Source organism: Trichechus manatus, unplaced genomic scaffold (assembly GCF_000243295.1).
Source record: "Trichechus manatus latirostris isolate Lorelei unplaced genomic scaffold, TriManLat1.0 scaffold00073, whole genome shotgun sequence".
Classification (NCBI taxonomy): domain Eukaryota; kingdom Metazoa; phylum Chordata; class Mammalia; order Sirenia; family Trichechidae; genus Trichechus; species Trichechus manatus.
The window spans coordinates 6,199,018-6,217,802 of record NW_004444009.1 but is presented as its reverse complement, the minus strand read 5'-3'; the positions used below and the strand labels follow the sequence as shown (position 1 = coordinate 6,217,802).

Here is an 18,785-nt window from a genome sequence, read left to right as displayed (position 1 = left end):
CTAATCTATTTTTATTCCCCTTTCTTTCTCCTACATACAAGCTAAGCTCAGCATTGGCCAGAGAGAAGTAACAGTTCAGAAAGGACCACTGTTTAGAGCTGAAGGTTACCCTGTCAGCATTGGCTGCAATGTGACTGGTCACCAGGGTCCTTCTGAGCAGCACTTCCAGTGGTCTATTTACCTGCCGACAGCCCCAGAACGGGAAATCCAGATTGTTAGCACCAAGGATAGCAGCTTCTCCTACGCACTGTATACACAGCGAGTGCGAAGCCGGGAAATCTATGTGGAGAGGCTCCAGGGCAACTCAGTCTTGTTACACATTTCCAAGCTCCAGATGGAGGATGCCGGCGAGTACGAGTGTCACACACCAAACACTGATGGAAAATACTTTGGAAGTTACAGTGCGAAGACTTATCTGACTGGTAAGCCATTTGCCCTTTTCTGCTAACCAGCTCCTGAGAAGCCAGAGCCGCCACCATTACAATGCCTTGCAATGTGACATGACTTTATATTGTTCCATTTGCTTTAGCAAAAGAGCCCATATATCCCTGTGGATATTTTAGAGATTTGTCATAAACAGATAGCTCATATTATCTAAAACTGTCATGTCATTTTCACCAATCATCTTTACCATGAAATTTTAGATAGAGTGTAGTCTTCTAACACCTTGTCCCCAGACATGCATAGTTTAACAGCATTAGACAAAGCTTTGAGAGTTCTCCCCACGTTATGCGTCTTCTTGGGGACTGAACATTGACTTGATAAGAGACCTGGTATTGATATCACAGGTGACAGGTCATTAACTTGGAACTGATTATTCTCACACAACCTTGCTGTAGCATATTTACCTATGAGGAAAGAACCATGGTCCTTGCAAATGTCATTCTATCCCTTTATTTGGAATAGCTATCAGTCCTTGTTCAGCTTAGCAAACTCCTACATGTACTTCAGGATCCAGCTCAGATATTACCTCTTCTGTGGAACCTGTCCTGACTGCCTTGTGTGGTATTCCCACCTTTGTTTCCTTTTGATGCCCCATTAATATTGCTATTATTGGCACTCACCCAGTTATGTGGTAACTGTTTATACCTCTCTCCTGAGGACCCTGAGCTCCTTGAGAAAAGAAAGCTTTTCTCTGTTCCTAGCATGGTGGCTAACACTGAGTAGGTCTTCTATAAAAGTCCATTGAAGCATTGCTTTAACATAAGAACAGGCTTTGCAATTTCACTGGAGGAAGAAGGAAAGAATGGTAGGGAAGTAGAATGGTTTCCAAACCTTTGGTAAAGATTGCGTTTTGGCTATGAATAATAGATCATAGCAGATTATTTCAGAACTTTATTTTATAAAGGAGCAGGGTAAGGCCCAGGAATTTTAAGTGACTTTCCCAAGTTCATATAGTCCAACAGGGACAGATTTAGGATCAGAATCTAGGTCTTCTAGCTCCTAGTACTTTTCAGTTTTAAATACTCTATGTCTGATTAACTAAATTGGTTACAGTATATGCTAATGAAGCAAAGTCAGGGTCAATACATCAGTGAGCCATTAGCTTTGCCAAGTTCCATAGACTGTACATAGATGCCAGTGTTTCTACTGGATAGGGAAAACATATGGCTAATGGAAAACCAACTCAAAGTATACGCTTTACAGATGGTGGGTCAAGGCACCATCTTCAACTAAAGAGGCTAGTCTGATAAATACTGTGCAGGTCAGATGATCATCATCCCTTTGTTTCCAGTTATTCCAGATACTCTCTCTGCCACCATGAGTTCCCAGACTCTGAATAAGGAGGAAGGTGAGCCATTAGAACTGATGTGTGAGGTATTCAAAGCCACAGCTCAACATACCCACCTCTCTGTTACCTGGTACGTGATGCAGGAGGGAGGAAGAAGCCAAGCCACGAAGATTATTTCCCTCTCCAGAGATTTCATGTTGATCCCTGGGCCTTCGTACACAGAGAGATTTGCAGCAAGTGATGTGCGGCTCGACAAGCTTGGGGTTACTTCCTTCAGACTGTCCATAGGGAGACTCCAGCCCTCAGATCAAGGCCAGCTGTTCTGTGAGGCAATGGAATGGATTCAGGATCCAGATAAAACCTGGGCTTTCATCACTAAAAAGCAGACAGATCAAACAACACTGAGGGTCCAGCCTGAAGGTAATTGTCTTCTCAGGAAACTCATTAATACACTGATAACTGGGTATTTATGGGATATCATTTAGTTTTTTCTAATCTCTAAAAAACTTACGTAGAAAGTTTGAGTAAATTTTGTTTTCACCATGTTGAAAGTATAACTGAGAAGAAAGACCTTCAATTTGGGCTCCGTCTATGAGAGGTTTTATATGGAATGTTGTTGTTAGTTGCCCTCGAGTTGGATCTGACTCATGGCGGCTCCACGCGCAATGGAATGAAGCATTGCCTGGTTCTGCACACCTTCATGATTGTTGGTATGCTCGAATCCATTGTTGTGGCCACTGTGTATTTTGAGTGACTTCCAACCCAGAGGGTTCATCCTCCAGCACTCTATCAACAATATTTTGTTGTGCTCCATAGGGTTTTCCCTGACTGATTTTCAGAAGTAGATCACCAGGCCTTTCCTTCTAGTCTGTCTTAGTCTGGAAGCTCTGCTGAAACCTGTCCACCATGGGTAACCCTGCTGGTATTTGAAATATCGGTGGCATAACTTCCAGCATCATAGCAACATGCAAGCTACCACAGTATGACAAACTGACAGATGGGTGGTGGTTATATGAGATAAGATCTACTAAATGGTTAGATTGATCTCACAAGGCAGTCACGGATATGAGTTTTGTTACCATTCTGGCCAGGTTTTGTATAAGTGCTTTATCCATATTGTCTAATAGCCACCTTGGGAAGCAATTAGTCAACTCTCCTACTACTTGAAATAAGAACCTGAGCCTCAGATATACTAGGTGCTCTGCGTAAGCTCACCCAGCTGGTGAGAGGAGGAGCAGACATTCAAAGCCCAGGCCTTCTCTCTCCAAAGCCAACTCATCACAGAGACACTTGGGCCTCAAAAGAGCTCAAGTTTCTTGCATGAAGTCTTGTCTTTGTCCATGCTAGTATTTCCTCCCACTTGACACCTTGTCCACCTTGGTATGGTACCGCTCTTCACAATTCATTAGCATTTTCATCAATGCGAACAGAAAGGCCTTGGCTGTAATTCCTAGTGTGACACTCTATATGCTTTGGTCCAGTAGGAAGGGATTGCTAAATGCATACATGTGGTGGATCATGGAAGTTTTCTTTAAGAGTACTCTGTTCTGTTAAAAAAAATTGTCCTTTTGGCCTCCAGTGGCCAAGTTATATTCAATGCATCCTATTTAGGCATGTTAATGTGCTTTTTAAACATTTTCTTAAGTTATGCTTTATTAATTCATATTTTGGTGTTCAGGTATTCCCTTACAATGTGTTTGAGTTACAACAAGCCACGCTTACAACCATCCTTTTTTTCTTTCTTGTACATCTTATCGTTAGTAGTATGTACTACATACAATGTTGAGCACATAATTTGCTGATGTTATCATTCTTAGATGTTCACTCGAAGATGTTCACTGTTAATAATTTACTAAAACTAAAAAAAAAAAAAAAAAGAGATATTCGACTTATGTCAGAACTGGTTTACAATGGAGTCATCAGAACAGAACCTCGTCATAAGTCAGAGACTACGTCTATATCATCTGTAATTCCAAGATTTTGATGAAGACAGCAAATTAACTCACAATGAGACAAAAATCGATCACTCAAACAATAAAAACAATCTACTTATTTACAGGAAAAAAACCCATATTTTTAGTGATTTCTTTCACTTCTTAACTAGTTGATTTGTCGTATCAGCAGCCCAACAGACTTTGGCTGTTTGACTAGCATAACATTATGAAAATGTACATACCTTGGTTCCCCAGAGAGGGGTCAAGAATCATTTACTTTACATAACATTACACTGTTACCCTAAGAAAAATTCAAAGCTATTGATCTATAGTAGAGGCATCATTATTATCCAACTATTTGGATAGAAATACTTCGTACCCATTGATGGCTATCTTATGCATGCTCTTTGACTTCATACTGTCAGGACATGTGCTTTTCACTTAGGAAAATTCCACTGAATATTCTCAGCCAAAAAAGTGCAAGAAATCTCAGTTTAAGCTATTTAACATAGTGCAAAGCATTTTATATATTTTTTAATTAAAACCTATGCATCACTATATACTTTACTATACTTTACACATATATGTTGCTTATTAGGGTTGCATTCAGAAAGCAACATATGCTGTCCTTTCTGGGTAATTTAAGGAATAACCAGGGTCATTTTTGACTCTGCATTTGTTTTGGCTTACCTGCCACATCAGAACTGAATTCCACTCACACATGAAATGTGATCCCCTGTGGTATCTTTACAGGAGGTATCATTTCTCTCCGTTACTGAAAGGACAGATGAAGTGGCCCCTCTAAATGTCTGCCTTGCTTTTGTTTCCCAGTGAGAAATTTTCAAGTTAACATGACAGCTGAAAGCACGTTTGCTGAAGGGAAACCTTTAGAACTGGTCTGCCTGGTGGTGGGCAGCAGCCAGGACCTCCAGCATCAGGGCGTTTGGTTCCTCAATGATATTGAAATTGCCAGCGTTAATGCCGATGGGGTACTGGGCCTGGAGAAAGGCTACAAAGAAAGAGCAAGTCAAGGACAGCTGCAGGTTTCAAAGTTAAGCCCTAAGGCTTTCTCTCTGAAGATCTTCTCCGCGGGCCCAGAGGATGAAGGCACCTACAGATGTGAGGTAGCAGAGATGGTGAGAGCTCGGATGGGCTCCTGGCAGGTGCTACAGAAGAAGCAGTCACCAGACAGCCATGTGCACCTGAGGAAGCCTGCAGGTATGTGAAGCTGGGACCAGACACGCACTGGGCTGCTTTCAGATCCCCTCCTCTGTCAGTACAGAATGCCTTCTTGGACATAGTGGAGGTCTTCCTGAATTGTTGAGTGTCCATTAGATCATATCTGAGGTGAAGTGGAGTAAAGGTCTTCCTGAATTGTTGAGTGTCCATTAGATCATATCTGAGGTGAAGTGGAGTAAAGGGAAAGCACCCAAACTCATAGTCTGGAGGCTTGAGTCCTATTCCTGAGCTATTAATTGGCCGTGACCATGGGCACACTTGAAATCTCAATTTCCTTATCTGCAAAATGGTGGGCACACAATTAGATGGTCCCTAAGTCCCTTCCTGCTGTCTTAAATTCTTTGATTTTATATATTTGTTATTAGTTCTAATTTTTATACATTGGGTTTCTCTTAAAGCAGAGAACAACTATATTAATGAAACTATCTTCTTTTTTGTGTATATATGGGTAGGTTAAGAAAAAGAGCTATTTTGCTACTTTGCCCCACTTCCTGGGGAATAAACACCTACATTACTCCTTCGGGACTGGGCTGGCATCTCTTAATTGCCTTTTGTTAAAACCTTATTATCTTAACCTAATATGGGGAATGATATTTATTCATAATTCTGCCTCGAAGTATGACTCAGAGTAAGAAATTAAGAGGTAAATGATAATGGGTAGACTTCTGTTCTCTGAATTTTGCCGTGAGGTGGTGAGATGCCTGTCCAAAATGGTTCTGAGCTTCCGTGTGCACGAAAGTGGGAAAGCCCGTCGGCTCTCCTTTAGTTGATTAAGTTTGGTTGACCTTAAATACATTTGAATAATAGTGCTTTTTGTGTAGGCAGAAAACAAACCAACCCACAACTAATAATTAGGATTATCTGGGCTGGGTGTTAAATTCAAAGTCTATCAGGATTTTTTTGCCCAAAAGCAAAAAAAAGAAAGAAAGAAAGAAAAAGAAAAACTAAACTAAAAGAATCCTTTGTTATGCTTCCTTGCTGGAGGCATCTCTGAAGATCAGTTTCCCTTTCATGTTCGTCTCCGTCACCCCATTTGCCAGGAACGAAGACACACAAGTATTAGCCTAGAGTGCTACCAGAAGTGTGATGGTGTTAGATTTCACACTAAATATTTGGTTCAACTTTCTACGATTCAGGAAAAACTGTGTGCGTGGGTTTATATATTTACACAGTGCTACATCTCTGCTTCATGTGTCTCAATCTTCCCTGTAACATATCTGCCAATTTTCTTAATCACAATAGGTGGGAATTTTTGCCAAAGGGATCCAGTGGCATTTCTCATGGTGCAGAGGTCACAAACCTATCAGTAGGGTCAACTTCCAAAGCTCAAAATAGATCTTTGTGTAGGCTGGAGTCCAAACTAGGTCTAATATGTAAAAACAGGAAAAGTTGCTAGCAAATTTATTATGGATCCTTTATTAGAATTCTGTTTTGAAAGTCAAAGCATTACTTGAAGTATGAGCAGAGTTTTATCATTCCATTATTCGATGAATATTTTATCCGAAGGTGGTACTCACTACCATCATTACTTCTTACCAGGAGGCAGTAAGGACCACATTGAACTGAAAAAAACCTCATCTTAAAAAAAAAGAAAAAAAAGATATTAGTTGAGACTAAACATAATGGTTATGTTTACATGGTGAGAATGAGTAATAATTTTTCCTCTAATGTCTAAACTTCAGTTGTGTGAATCTGTTTTTAACTTATTTTTTAAAGTATAATCATGCCTTTACCATCTAAAAATTGGAAGCAGATTTTGCTAAATTTTTTAACCTATTCGTGGACATTAAACTCCATTCTGTGTTTGTAAATTATGTCAATGTATATACGAAACAGTGCGGCCTTGGTGGCCCAGTGGTTAAGCGTTTGTGGTTAGCCGATGGGTTTTGGAGCCCTGGTGGTGTAGTGGCAAAGAGCTCATCTGCTAACCAGAAGGCTGGCAGTTTAAATCCACCAGCTGCTCCTTGGAAACCCTATGGAGCAGTTCTACTCTGTCCTGTAGGGTCGCTGAGTAGGAACTGACACGATGACACCTAACAACAACATATATAAATATATATATGTGTGTGTGATATATATATATATATCTCCCAAGTAATTGTTTTTCATAGTAGTGTTATGAACAGAGAGCTATTGAACAAAGTTCCTCCCCTATTCTAAATACATACTAATTAGAATTGATTAAGGAAAGGCAAGGAGGAGGAGGAAGTTCATTTTGAATTGTGAAAGTTTCACTTCTAAAGAACTAAAATTTTAAATAAATACAGCTTTGTTATTTTCGGGTTCATACACCCACCCTAGTTAATCTGATGAAATATTACCAAATATTTTCCCAACTACATGTTCTTAGGGGTTGATTTAACAAATAGATAAAAATAACTGCAGACTACAAATTAAGTATAATTTGACTCTCCTGATCTTATTTTCTGCTATCTTGTTTTCACTATTTAAGTGTTGAATGAATCTTTTTTCTGAGGGTGGTGCATAGGTAATGGCTTGATCTGATTTGTCACCAACTAGTCAAGTCCTAATTAATGAGATTTCACTGTATTTTAGAAAAAATTTTCATTTACTTGAAACAGTTTTTTCTCCTCAAATCTGTAACCTGCAGCAAGAAGTGTGAGTGTATCTACCAAGAACAAGCAACAGGCGGTGTGGGAAGGAGAGGCACTAACCCTCCTCTGCAAGGCAGATGGAACTGAAAGTCCTCTGTCAGTGAGCTGGTGGCACTTCCCACTGGACCAGACACAGCCAGAGTTCGTGGCTGGCATGGGGCAGGATGGCACCATGCGGTTGGGTCCCTCCTATGGGGGACCCAGTAACCACAGCAGCATAAGGCTGGAGAAGGTGGACTGGGCTACCTTCCAGCTGGACATCACTTCCATTGCCATCACTGACAGAGGGACTTACGAGTGCAGAGTGTCTGAGAGGACCCGGAGCCAGGTCAGAGATCTCAGCTGGACTCAGAAGATTTCGGTCACTGTAAAATCTTTGGGTAAGTGTCAAAGAAATCCTTTTCTGAACTTGTATACCAGTCACCTCATTTTGCAGTGGAACTCTGATTTGGTTGTGTGTCATCCTGATTCCCGCAGTGGTATGTGTGCCCCAGGACACAAAGCAGTCTCTGGCTACTGTATCTGCCAATTAATCTCTAAAGTTTATTCATCTTTAGAAAGCTCACCTTTAGAATACAACTTGTACATTGTTGTTCAGGCTGAAAACAAAATCCTTTAAATTGGAGTCGATTTATAGGAGGGATATGGCCAGTTGGTTTGGTTGCTAAGGCTTCCTCATTCTGGCTTTTGACGGCTGCAGCCCTGGGATGCAGAATCTCTTCTAGCATATGCAAGAGAATCTGACACTGAGGGCCTGAGTGGGGGTGAGGAAAGGAGGCCAGACTACTAGGGCTGGGGAGTGCTCCACCCACTCAGCAGCAGCTGTCCAAGCAGCAGACTGCAGAAACACTGCCTATTTGTTGTCTCTGCTGAGAGCGGTCTTAGGAGAGGGTCAGCTTTGGAAAACTGAGGTCAGAATTCAGGACAGACTGTACTGTGAATTAGCTTCTACCCCAAAATAAATGATAATCCAAATGTATGAATGCATGGTTCACTGTGAAGAGGTGGCGAGTAGGAAAACTCAGAAGTACTGTACTCTGATTTGGTAAACGTATTAGAAATTGTGTTTTGCACTTCTGCCTGCAGAATCAAGTTTACAAGTGATTCTGATGAGCCGTCAACCCCAAGTGAAATTAGCCGACACCTTTGACCTATCCTGCATAGTGAGTGCTGGTTACTCTGATCTTAAGGTACCACTCACCTTGACATGGCAGTTCCAACCGGCTGGGTCTCAAGTCTTTCATCAGCTTATTCGAATCACTCATAATGGTGCCATTGAATGGGGGAACTTCCTATCCCAGTTCCAAAAGAAGACGAAGGTTTCACAGTCTCCATTTCGTTCTCAACTCTTCATCCATGATGCCGCACAGGAAGAGGCAGGAACGTACCAGTGTAAAGTGGAAGTTTATGACAGAAATTCCCTACACACAAATAGCCCTCCAAAGGCTACTGCCATCTCTCACCCGTTGAGGATAGCCATCACTTTACCAAGTAAGCACCACTTGAAATCAAACCCTACTATTTGTTGTGGTTGTTGGAATCTCTGCATGGTGCAGACAGTTAAAGCATTCGGCTATTAGGCAAAAGGTTGGAGGTTCAAGTCTACCCAAAGGTACCTTGTAAGAAAGGCCTGGCAATCTACTTCCCCAAAAACCATTGAAAACCCTATGGAGCACAGTTCTTCTCTGACACACATGGGGTTACCATGAGTCAAAATCAATTCGATGGCAACTGAGTCTTTTTGGTTAACATCCTCTCCTTTGGGGTAAGTTACAGAAATAAGACATAAAATAACTTCTCCCCATGTTTGTACTATATAAGTAAGCACCATATGGTGAGTGGTATCCTGGCTCACAAACACCAAATCTGTCTTGGGAGCGGTATACGCAGAATGCTCCTTACAAGCAAAGATGGTGAGACTTTGACTTTGTCTCACGTACTTTGGACATGTTATCAGGAGGGACCAATCCCTGGAGAAGGACGTCATGCTTGGTAAAGTAGAGGGTCAGCAAAAAACAGGAAGGCACTCAACAAGATGGATTGACACAGGGACTGCAACAATGGGTTCAAACATAGCAATGATTGTGAGAATGGCGCAGGACCAGGCAGTGTTTTGTTCTGTTGTACATAGGGTCACTAGGAGTCAGAACCGACTCAATGGCACCTAACAACAACAACATCCTGGCTAACATTAAATTAAAACGCATGGAACAGCCATGTTGTTAAGCGCTGCCATGTCAGTTTTGACTCATAGTGACCCTATAGGGTTTTCTTCATTATAATCTTTATGGAAGCAGATTGCCAGGACTTTCTCCAGCAGAACCATTGGATGGGTTCAAACTGCCAACATTTTGGTTAGCAGCCAAGCACTCAACTGCACCATGACCTTACTGGTTGTTAAAATATTCAAATACTTCCACACTGGTTAGTAGTAACTGTTGCTCTGTATCCCTTTCCTATCTTCCCATAAGTCCCCACAACCCAGCAACCAAAGGGTAACATGTGGCACAGCAGGTGGCCTCTGGGACCCAGTTACAGTGGTAAGGCATCCTTTCTGATTGGTTGTGGCCCATGCCTTACCAGTTATTAAACATTTGGAATGGCTCCCTTAGTGGTATGGATAATGTAAATGCCATTAGAATACATTATCTACTTATTTTTAATGTGTTAATGTATAAGAGTCAGAGAATTCACGATTATAGTCAAATGTAGTCTACCTCGTCAACTGGTAATAGATTAACTAAGACACAACCTGACCAGACTTCTAATGTGTCCTTTTTTTTTTTTCCTCTTATAACTTGTTTTCTCCTAGAACAGGTAGAGTTTTCAAGGGATTTTGAAGTTATTTAGATCTACTAACTACTTGATAGTAGCATGGCTTTGGACAAGTTACTTAATTTCTTCAAGCTACCTCACATTTAATTGCTAATGTGCAATTTAAAGCTGGTGACATGTATATCGTGCCTAGTACAGTGCCTGACACACTGACCAGATGCACAAACATGGCACCATTATTATTCTCTCTGCTGCTGAGCAATATTTTTGGGAACAGTAATGATCTCCTTGCTGATTAATGCCTTAACTTACTTATCCTTTCTGTGGCATTATGAAATTATCGACCCAATCCTTTCTTCTTGAAACTTCTTTTTTCCTTGGTCCCCATGACACAAGATTTTCTTGCTACTACTCTGATTACTCTTTCTACTTCTCTTTTACAGAATTCTCCTTCTCCACTGATTCATTCTTTGAAGAAAACTGTTCCTTTGGGTTTCATCCTCAGTTTGCTCTCTTCTCATTCTGTGTTATACAATTTGTATGCCAACAATTCCTAAATCCATTTATCCCACAAACACTTCTCTTCTGATGTCCAGACTCATTTATATCCAACTGTTTCTGAGATATGTCTACCCTCAACATGCAAAACACGAACCCATCATTATTATCCTTGCAAATCTACTCCTCCTCCGTTATTCCTTATGTTCCCACCATCCACCAGTGACCCAAGTTGGAAACCCGAGTCATCCGCAACTCCTCCTTTTCTCTCAGCCTCCACGTCCACCTCATGTCCAAATTCCCATAGCATGGTATGCAAGTTCCTTTAAAATCTAGTACCTTTATGTCTTTCTGCAGTATCATCTCTTCTACTTTCCATCTTGAATTTAAGCTCCAGTCACACTGAACTACTTGCAGTTCCTCAAACTCCATGTTCTCTCTCACTTGCAAAGTCTTCGTTCAGTTTTTTTTTTTTTTTATATCCTGTAATTTCTTAATCCCTTCTTTATCAGTCTAATTCCTATTAACCCTTAAGATTTGGCTCAGAGTAACCTCTTCCCAGAAGTCTCCCCTCACTCCCATATTTGGGTTAGATCATCTTCCTGTGTGCTCTGTTAGTCACTTCTGCATACCTCTATCCTGCACGCGTGACACTGTGCTGTCATCTCTAACATCTGTCCCTGTACTTGTCTCTCCCTCTCTTCTGTGAGCCTGTAGAGGAGAGGTATCCACAGAGCCTGGAACAGTCTGCTACATAGCATAGGAGGTGCTTAGTCAATGTCTGTTGAAGAGTAAAGGGACCTACTGACAACATCAATATGCAGTTATGAAAATAGAATCAGTGGTGTAAGCAAGAAGTTAGAATAAGATTTAGAGGTAACTTTTATCACTCATCTTTCTGACAAAGCAGAAAAGCTGCTGGAGTTAAAGGATAGTTACTCCATATCCATATGATGTTCCCACCATTGAGTAGTTACAAGGAGACATACAATATTAATGGCCCACATACAACTTCCTTTTGTTTGCCCACATTTAAGGCAGATATGACTAGACTTTGGCAAACTGTGAATCCAGAAATACTCTAGATAGTGAATGCACAGACAAAGCATTGATAGGGCTGCTTTCTCTCAGTTTGAAACATGAGATGCTACAGAATGTCGGTGCTTAAATACTGAGGGATTATTATTTAGAAAAGGGACTGGGCTTTTCTGTATGCCCCTCCTCACACACACACAGAGTAGAACTAGGACCAATGGATAGAAGTTATGGAGAGATCAAATTCAACTCAATATGAGAAAGAATTCTCTAGTGGCGGAACTGTCCAAAGATGGGATGGGCTGCTTGGTCAGACAGTGAGTTGCTCAAAGGCTGAATGAGAAGTTAGTGGGGCCACTGTAGAGGGAATTCGTATATATGATAGATGTAAGAGGTGTTGCTCTAGTTGACCTCTAATGTCCCTTCTACCCTAAAATTCTATTTTCTAGCAAGTAGCAAACATAACTGTTTCCATTCTTTTCATTTAGAGAGCAAACTAAAAGTGAATCTAAGCAGTCAAGTCCAAGAGCTCTCCATCAACTCCAACGCTGAGATAGAATGTAGCATCTTGTCCCTGTCCACAGGAAATGTTCAGTTAGCCATTATTTGGTACTTTTCCCCCATTTCTGCTAATGCATCCTTGCTGAAGATCCTGGAAATGGACCAAACCAATGTTGTAAAATATGGGGATGAATTTCACACCCCAAGGAGAAAACAAAAATTTTACACCGAGAAAGCTTCCCAGGACTTGTTTCAGCTGCACATTCAGAACGTGGATGATGGAGATCAGGGCAAATATCACTGCACTGTGGAGGAATGGCTCTTGTTGACAAATGGCACTTGGTACAAGCTTGGAGGAGAGAAGTCAGGACCAACAGAATTGAAACTCAAGCCCACAGGTAAATCTTGTGAATTCTCCCACATCTCTTGTAGGATTGCCATCCTCTCTTGAGCAGCTGTTCTATGGAGTGATTATGTGATTTTAAAAAAATGACCTACAGTCATAGGAGTAGTGTCCACCTGAGCAATGACTGCAGGATCTGGTAGCCCACCAGATGAGGGGAGGTCACTTAAGGTGAATCAATCAGAGGTTTGGGGGAGCTAGGATGGGAACAAGGTCCCTTTTGTTTGCTTATCAGCCATGGCAGCATAGACTCTGCAGCTACCCAGGGCATTGTATCTTCAGATCTCTATAATAACAAGCTGTGTCATTCCAGTGGGGCTCTACTGTAATTTGGCAGAAAAAGAGTAATAACAAAGGATATTTCTCCCATTGTGAACAGAAACTGTACGACTCTGTAGGGATGTGTGGAGAAATTGCTTTTCAACATTTGGCTGCCTAAACATAAGGCAAATAAGAGTAGTTAACTGTTGGAATGGCTTACTGAGGGAATCTCTTCTTCCTCAGGAGACCTTTAAAAATGTAATAGAAGTTCCATCCATTTGCATTGGCATAAGAGTGCTGCTGTCTAAATGTGGGCAGGGTTGATTAGGCCCCTCAGCGTTAGTTGGGTCACCTCCAATGTTGATTAAAATTAAATGAATGTCACAGTGAAGGTACAGGAACTGGCCAAGATCCAAAAGCACAATGCAAATAAGTTGGTCTGGTTTGGTACTTAAAATTCTATTTTCAATTTAATATCAAAAAACAAGATTATAATTGAACATTACTATCTATAGGGTCGCTATGAGTTGGAATCGACTCGAGGGCAACAGGTTTGTTTTTTGGGTTTATGTATTAGGCACTGGGAATACAAAGGTATATAAGGCATAGTTCTTGCCCTTGAAGAGCTCACAGTCTGTAGGGAGCAGCAGGTGCAAAACAAGTAGTTCAGGATGAGGTTCTCTTTCTGCCCCCCTGACCCCCTTCTCTGTGTTCTTCAGGCCCCCTCTTCCTCTCCCTGCTAACTGTGGGTGTTGCATGTGGATAGATCCTGGGCCTGTTTTTCTTCTTGTTCTTGGCTTTCCCCAGAACTTCTTAAACACTCCCCTGGTTTCAACCACCTCCTTCAGGGTGATAACTCTAAGTCTTTATGGTTAGCCCCAATCTCCTGAGCACAGGCCTTTATACCCAACTGTCTGCTGTCCGTTTCCACTGGGATGCCCCTGCGACCCTCAAACTCAGGGTGTCCCAAATTGCATGTATCATCTCTGCCATCCCACATGACTCATCATATTTCCGTATTCTCCATCTGTGTGACTGGCATTTAATGTGGTCCCCCAGTTGTCCAAGCCAATATCTTCGCAGTGTACATGACCCTGTTAAGGGGACAGCCACTTCTTAGCTCAAGCCAGTGCTTCCTGTGTAGAAATGCGGGCTTGGTGCTGTCAGATCTTTTAGTATATCAAGAGATACCTACAATCTTTTTTGGTGTTATCTTCTTATTTGAGAACATTCACAACAAATTCAAATTCTTTTGAAATACCAGGTTGGTCAAGCCAAAGATATCTGTGGTTGCACAACATGATGAAAGTAATTAATGTCACTGGGTTGTACATGTAAAATGTTGAAATGGCGATCATTTTGTTATGTATATTTTTACCAAAATTTTTTTTAAAAAGTTAGGAGTGGGCTGGGTTTGGAGTGAGTTGAGGAAGAGGTCCCAGGAGGAGGTAGTGAGAAGAACTGCTCAGATTATAGTAAGGAAATTTTCTCTGAGGTCAAAAGAGGAGAGAATTTCAAGAAGAAAATGGATGTCAGTGATTAAAACCACAGAGAGGACAAATAAGACTGAAGTGTCCCTTGGGGTGAGAAATTGCTGGGGAAATTTGCCAGAGTATAGTAATGGGGTTGGAAGCTGGATTGCCATAAAGTAGGGAGTAATTTGAGGTGAGGAAACCAGGGCAGCATCATATAAACTAATATTTCACATGCTTCACTAGGAAGGGAAGGAGAGAGTAAAGATGGTAACTAAAAAAAGAATCCAAGATTAGAGAAAGTTGTTCTTTTAAACATAGCTTAATAAATGTGTTTGTAATGGAGCTGAAAAAAAATTAACACGCACTGTAATTTCTTTGTTTATAACTACTCTGGCCTTCCTTCCAAGTCCTCACCTGCTGGTTAGCAGGGAAAAAACAACAACAACAAAATAAATGTCAGAATCTGTTTAGAAATTTGATCCAATAACTAAACAGTTTCCTTAAGTGGTATTCAAACACTTGTATAAAAATGTTTGGTCTCCCAGATGGCCTCCTGTTTCCTTATGTCTATACCTAGATGATATCTGGATGTATGGGAGGATGCTGATTTGCTAAGATTGAGGGACGGGGGTCGAATAAGCAACTTCAGGGGAGTGCTGAAAGTTTTGAGTAGTCCCTTGGAAAGTAGGAGTGGGTGTTAGCCAGGGAGAAGTAAAAATAGCAAGGCAGAGGACCCATTTAAATCTGGGCTGGAGCTCTGGTGGTGCAGTGGTTAAGAGCTCAGCTACTGATCAAAAGGTTGGCAGTTCAAATCTACCAGCTGCTGCTTGGAAACCCTATAGAGCAGTTCTACTCTGTCCTATCGGGTCGCTTATGAGTCGGAATCGACTTGACGGCAATGGGTTTGGCTTGGGTTTTTCAATGGGAGGGTTCCACAGGTAAGAGGTAAGATTAGATAAGACAAGAGGCTAGGTTGTTTCCTAGAGGAGAATCTGGGGGGCAAATATGAAAGGAAGACAAGGGATCAAGGAAAAGTTTTAAAGATGAAGGACTTGATGTCTGAAGAATGTAAGATGGGATCTCTCCAATGAGAACTGGTAGATTTTCTAGAGAAGGTATCCAATCTGAAACTCTGGTTCTTCTCTAACTTACTGCCATCTTATTTCCTAGGAAGTAAGGTGCGTGTCTCCAAAGTGGACGGGACAGGAAATGCCACTGAGCATGGGGAGGTGGCCATCCGCTGCAGCCTGGAGCATTCAGGCAGCTTGACCTCTCTGTTCTCAGTCATGTGGTACTGGAACAGAGAAAGCTCTGGGAGTAAAATGTTGGTGCACCTGCGGCATGATGGCTTGCTCGAGTATGGTGAGGAGGGGCTCAGTAAGCACTTGTACTGTTACCGGTCATCCCCTACAGACTTTGTCCTAAAACTCCATCGGGTGGAGATGGAAGATGCTGGAAAGTACTGGTGCAAGGTGGCAGAATGGCAGCTACATGGAAACCCAAGCAAGTGGGTCAATCAAGCGTCAGATGAGTCATGGCACATGGCGCTCATGGTGCTGCCTTCAGGTAAGTAGGGGCTAACCTGCCACCTGGCTCACTGGTCAGGAGACTCGTTGGCTCTCCTCTTATGCTCTCCCTCTTAGCTATGTTCTACTCCTTCTGCAGGCTGAAGACAATTTCAAGACTCTCTAAGGAAGATGACTTTGCCATTGGTCTCAATAGTAAATCATTTGAACATTACATGAGGCTTTGGCATAGCTATTTCAATGTCAGGGTCATCTGGTTTGCTCTCTCCTTCTCCTTCCAAAGAAAAAAGCTATCAACATTGTATCCTTTCAAATAACCAAATAATGTGTGAATCAGACATCCTTATCTCTTGGCTGACCCTCTATTCTCATAATGCTGATCTGAGGTGGGAGTTTGAATGAAGGATAAAGAGACTACCAGTTTGAATGAGGGATAAAGAGACTGCTAGAGTTACTTTACATTTTCATTTGATTGAACCAAAATCAGCTACATCTAAATCCTCCCTGAGTCCAAAAACCTTTTCAATGAATAAGTGTCAAGCTTCTTGTCTCTCTATGTGCTCAACAAACTGCCAGGACTTTTGATGGTGATGGTCATTTGGTGTACCCCTTCTAACTGCACCTTGAAAGGCATCAAGGAAGGAAGTGTTTCCAGATAGGACTTGTTAATAGGCTTCCACCAGGAAGGCAGCTACTTGTAGATTATTGGCCAAAGGGTGATCCTTCTCTATATGGAAAGGTCATACTATTCAGCTGAGTGCACAACTTCAGGAAGACGTGGTACAGGAGGCTGTGAAGGAGGAGAGGGCATCCTTCCAGCTTAGCCCAGTGCCAGGCACATATTAGGCATTGATTAAGCATTTGTTAATGAAAGCAAAAATTGTTCCAGCCAGACCAGCTCAATCTTCCCTGGTGATCAATGAGTTGGCAGATGTCATAGCCAGATCATTCTCTTGGCCACTTCTTTCTGGTGGGGTTTAAGGAGAAGGTGAGAAATGAACTATAAGCTCAAACTTAATGTGGGAAATGGCCATCGGAGGTTCTGAGGGTACAAAAATGTGTATGACAAGAGTCTGCTCCATAGAGCTCAGAGTCTGGAGGGGAAAGTCAAGTCCAGTGTGATGTGGTGTTGGTACCCCACACCAGGAAGGATAAATGGAAATGACTGATAAAGGTAACATTCTTAAGACACTGGCTAGCTTTGGTGAGACTCCGTAGGAAAGAAAGACTGCCGTCGAGAACTTATGGCAACTTCTGCGCTGTAGGGACAGCTTCATCTCAGCCCCAGCAATGCTTCTAGAGCGGAAGTCAAAGTTATCTGCTTTGATCCCTGAGGCTTCATTGTCCTTTTCCGATGTCCATTCTTCAGCCTCCCCAAGTGTTCAGGCAGATTTTTTTTTTCTATCAGCCTGTCTTCCATTCCAGCAATCATAGGAAGTCTCACACCCTTGAGCTCATTCCATACATGTTTTCCCACTGGAACTCATAGGCTCTGAATTGGCAGCTTTTGCAGTAGAATAAATGGATAATAACTGTAAAAAATATATATTCTGTGACTAAAAAGCACGTCTCTGAGGCAGATGGGATACTTTGTAGCACACATATACTGTTAATACTTATAGGATCCTTGTAAAACAGGTCTAAGGTTTTAAAAGGATAAACTCTGGAAAAAAACATTAAAAATGGAGTGGTCTTTGTAGTCTTCAGAATTGAAGAAGCTCAAAAGCCTTGTGTCGTGACCTGAGGTTGACAAATGAGGGTTTTATTGTAACTAAAGTCAAGAATTCTCAAGGAAAGTCCTGTAACAGAGCACCTGGTTTCCCCCACCTTACTGTTCCTTTCTGGTCGTTTGGGAGGCAGTGTGGAATGAAAAAAATCCCAGGGTTTAGAGTCAGACAAGCCTAGGCTCAGATTGCACCACCTACTAGCTATGAAATCATGCCCTGGTTACTTAACCTCTGTGAGCCTCAGCTTTCTGATAAAATGGGAATAATAATACAAATGCATATAATGTATCTAGCAGAACATAGTTCTTGGCACATTTAAGTGTTCAACAAATGCTAACTCCTTTTCCCCTTATGCCTCCAACCATACTACCTATACAGATACACATATCTGTCTAGGTAGCAAAATGTTTTAATTTATTTAATAAATAACTATTTATTTAGGTTCTGGGGATACAAAAACATGTATGGCAGAGTCTGTTCCCACAGAGCTCAGAGTCTGGAGAGGGAAGTCAACTCCAATGCGATATGGTCCATGAAAGAAGTATTCCCAGGATGCTGTGGGAACAACAAGGCAGAGCTGTTATGAAGGGCAAGGTGGGGAGGAGGTCTGGGAAGGTTTCCCAGAGGACGGGGCCTGTGAAAAGGAAGAAGCGTATTTTAGGAAAAGGAAATGGCTTGTAGGATGACAGCAAGACGTGAAACTTCATGTTATATTCAGGGAACATCCACTAGCTGGGAATGGCAGAAGCCACTATCAGTGTAGTACAGTGGCAAGAGATGAGGTCACTGAGGTGGGGAGCCTGTCTTGTAGCTTGTGTGCAAAGCTAAGGAAGGTGAACTTTAGCATGAAAGTTATCAGGTGGCATAAAATAAAGCAGGGGAGTGATATCATCACATTTGCATTTTAGAAAGTTCCCACTGAGAGCAGTATTAAAGGTGAATTGGAGGGAAGCCAGATCTGGAGCAGGGAGAACTATGTCAAATTGATTGTAGGGATCCAAGCGAGACAAGATAAAATGTTGAATTAAGGCAGCACCAGTGAGGGCTGAGAGAAGACCCAATTT

General features: G+C 41.7%; 1 protein-coding gene across 1 annotated transcript in view; it reads left to right on the top strand.

Moving 5' to 3' along the window:
• Nucleotides 1–16,520, top strand: part of CD101 (CD101 molecule) — a 25,725-nt gene extending 9,205 nt beyond the window's left edge. Inside the window, exons 3-10 of the mRNA XM_023734834.1 lie at nt 42–422; nt 1,736–2,152; nt 4,498–4,884; nt 7,517–7,900; nt 8,607–9,011; nt 12,317–12,727; nt 15,639–16,034; nt 16,134–16,520. Of these exons, the coding sequence (XP_023590602.1) occupies nt 42–422; nt 1,736–2,152; nt 4,498–4,884; nt 7,517–7,900; nt 8,607–9,011; nt 12,317–12,727; nt 15,639–16,034; nt 16,134–16,138 (2,786 nt within the window). The 3' untranslated portion in view covers nt 16,139–16,520. The remainder of the gene's footprint in view (nt 1–41; nt 423–1,735; nt 2,153–4,497; nt 4,885–7,516; nt 7,901–8,606; nt 9,012–12,316; nt 12,728–15,638; nt 16,035–16,133) is intronic.
• The last annotated feature ends 2,265 nt before the right edge of the window (nt 16,521–18,785 follow it).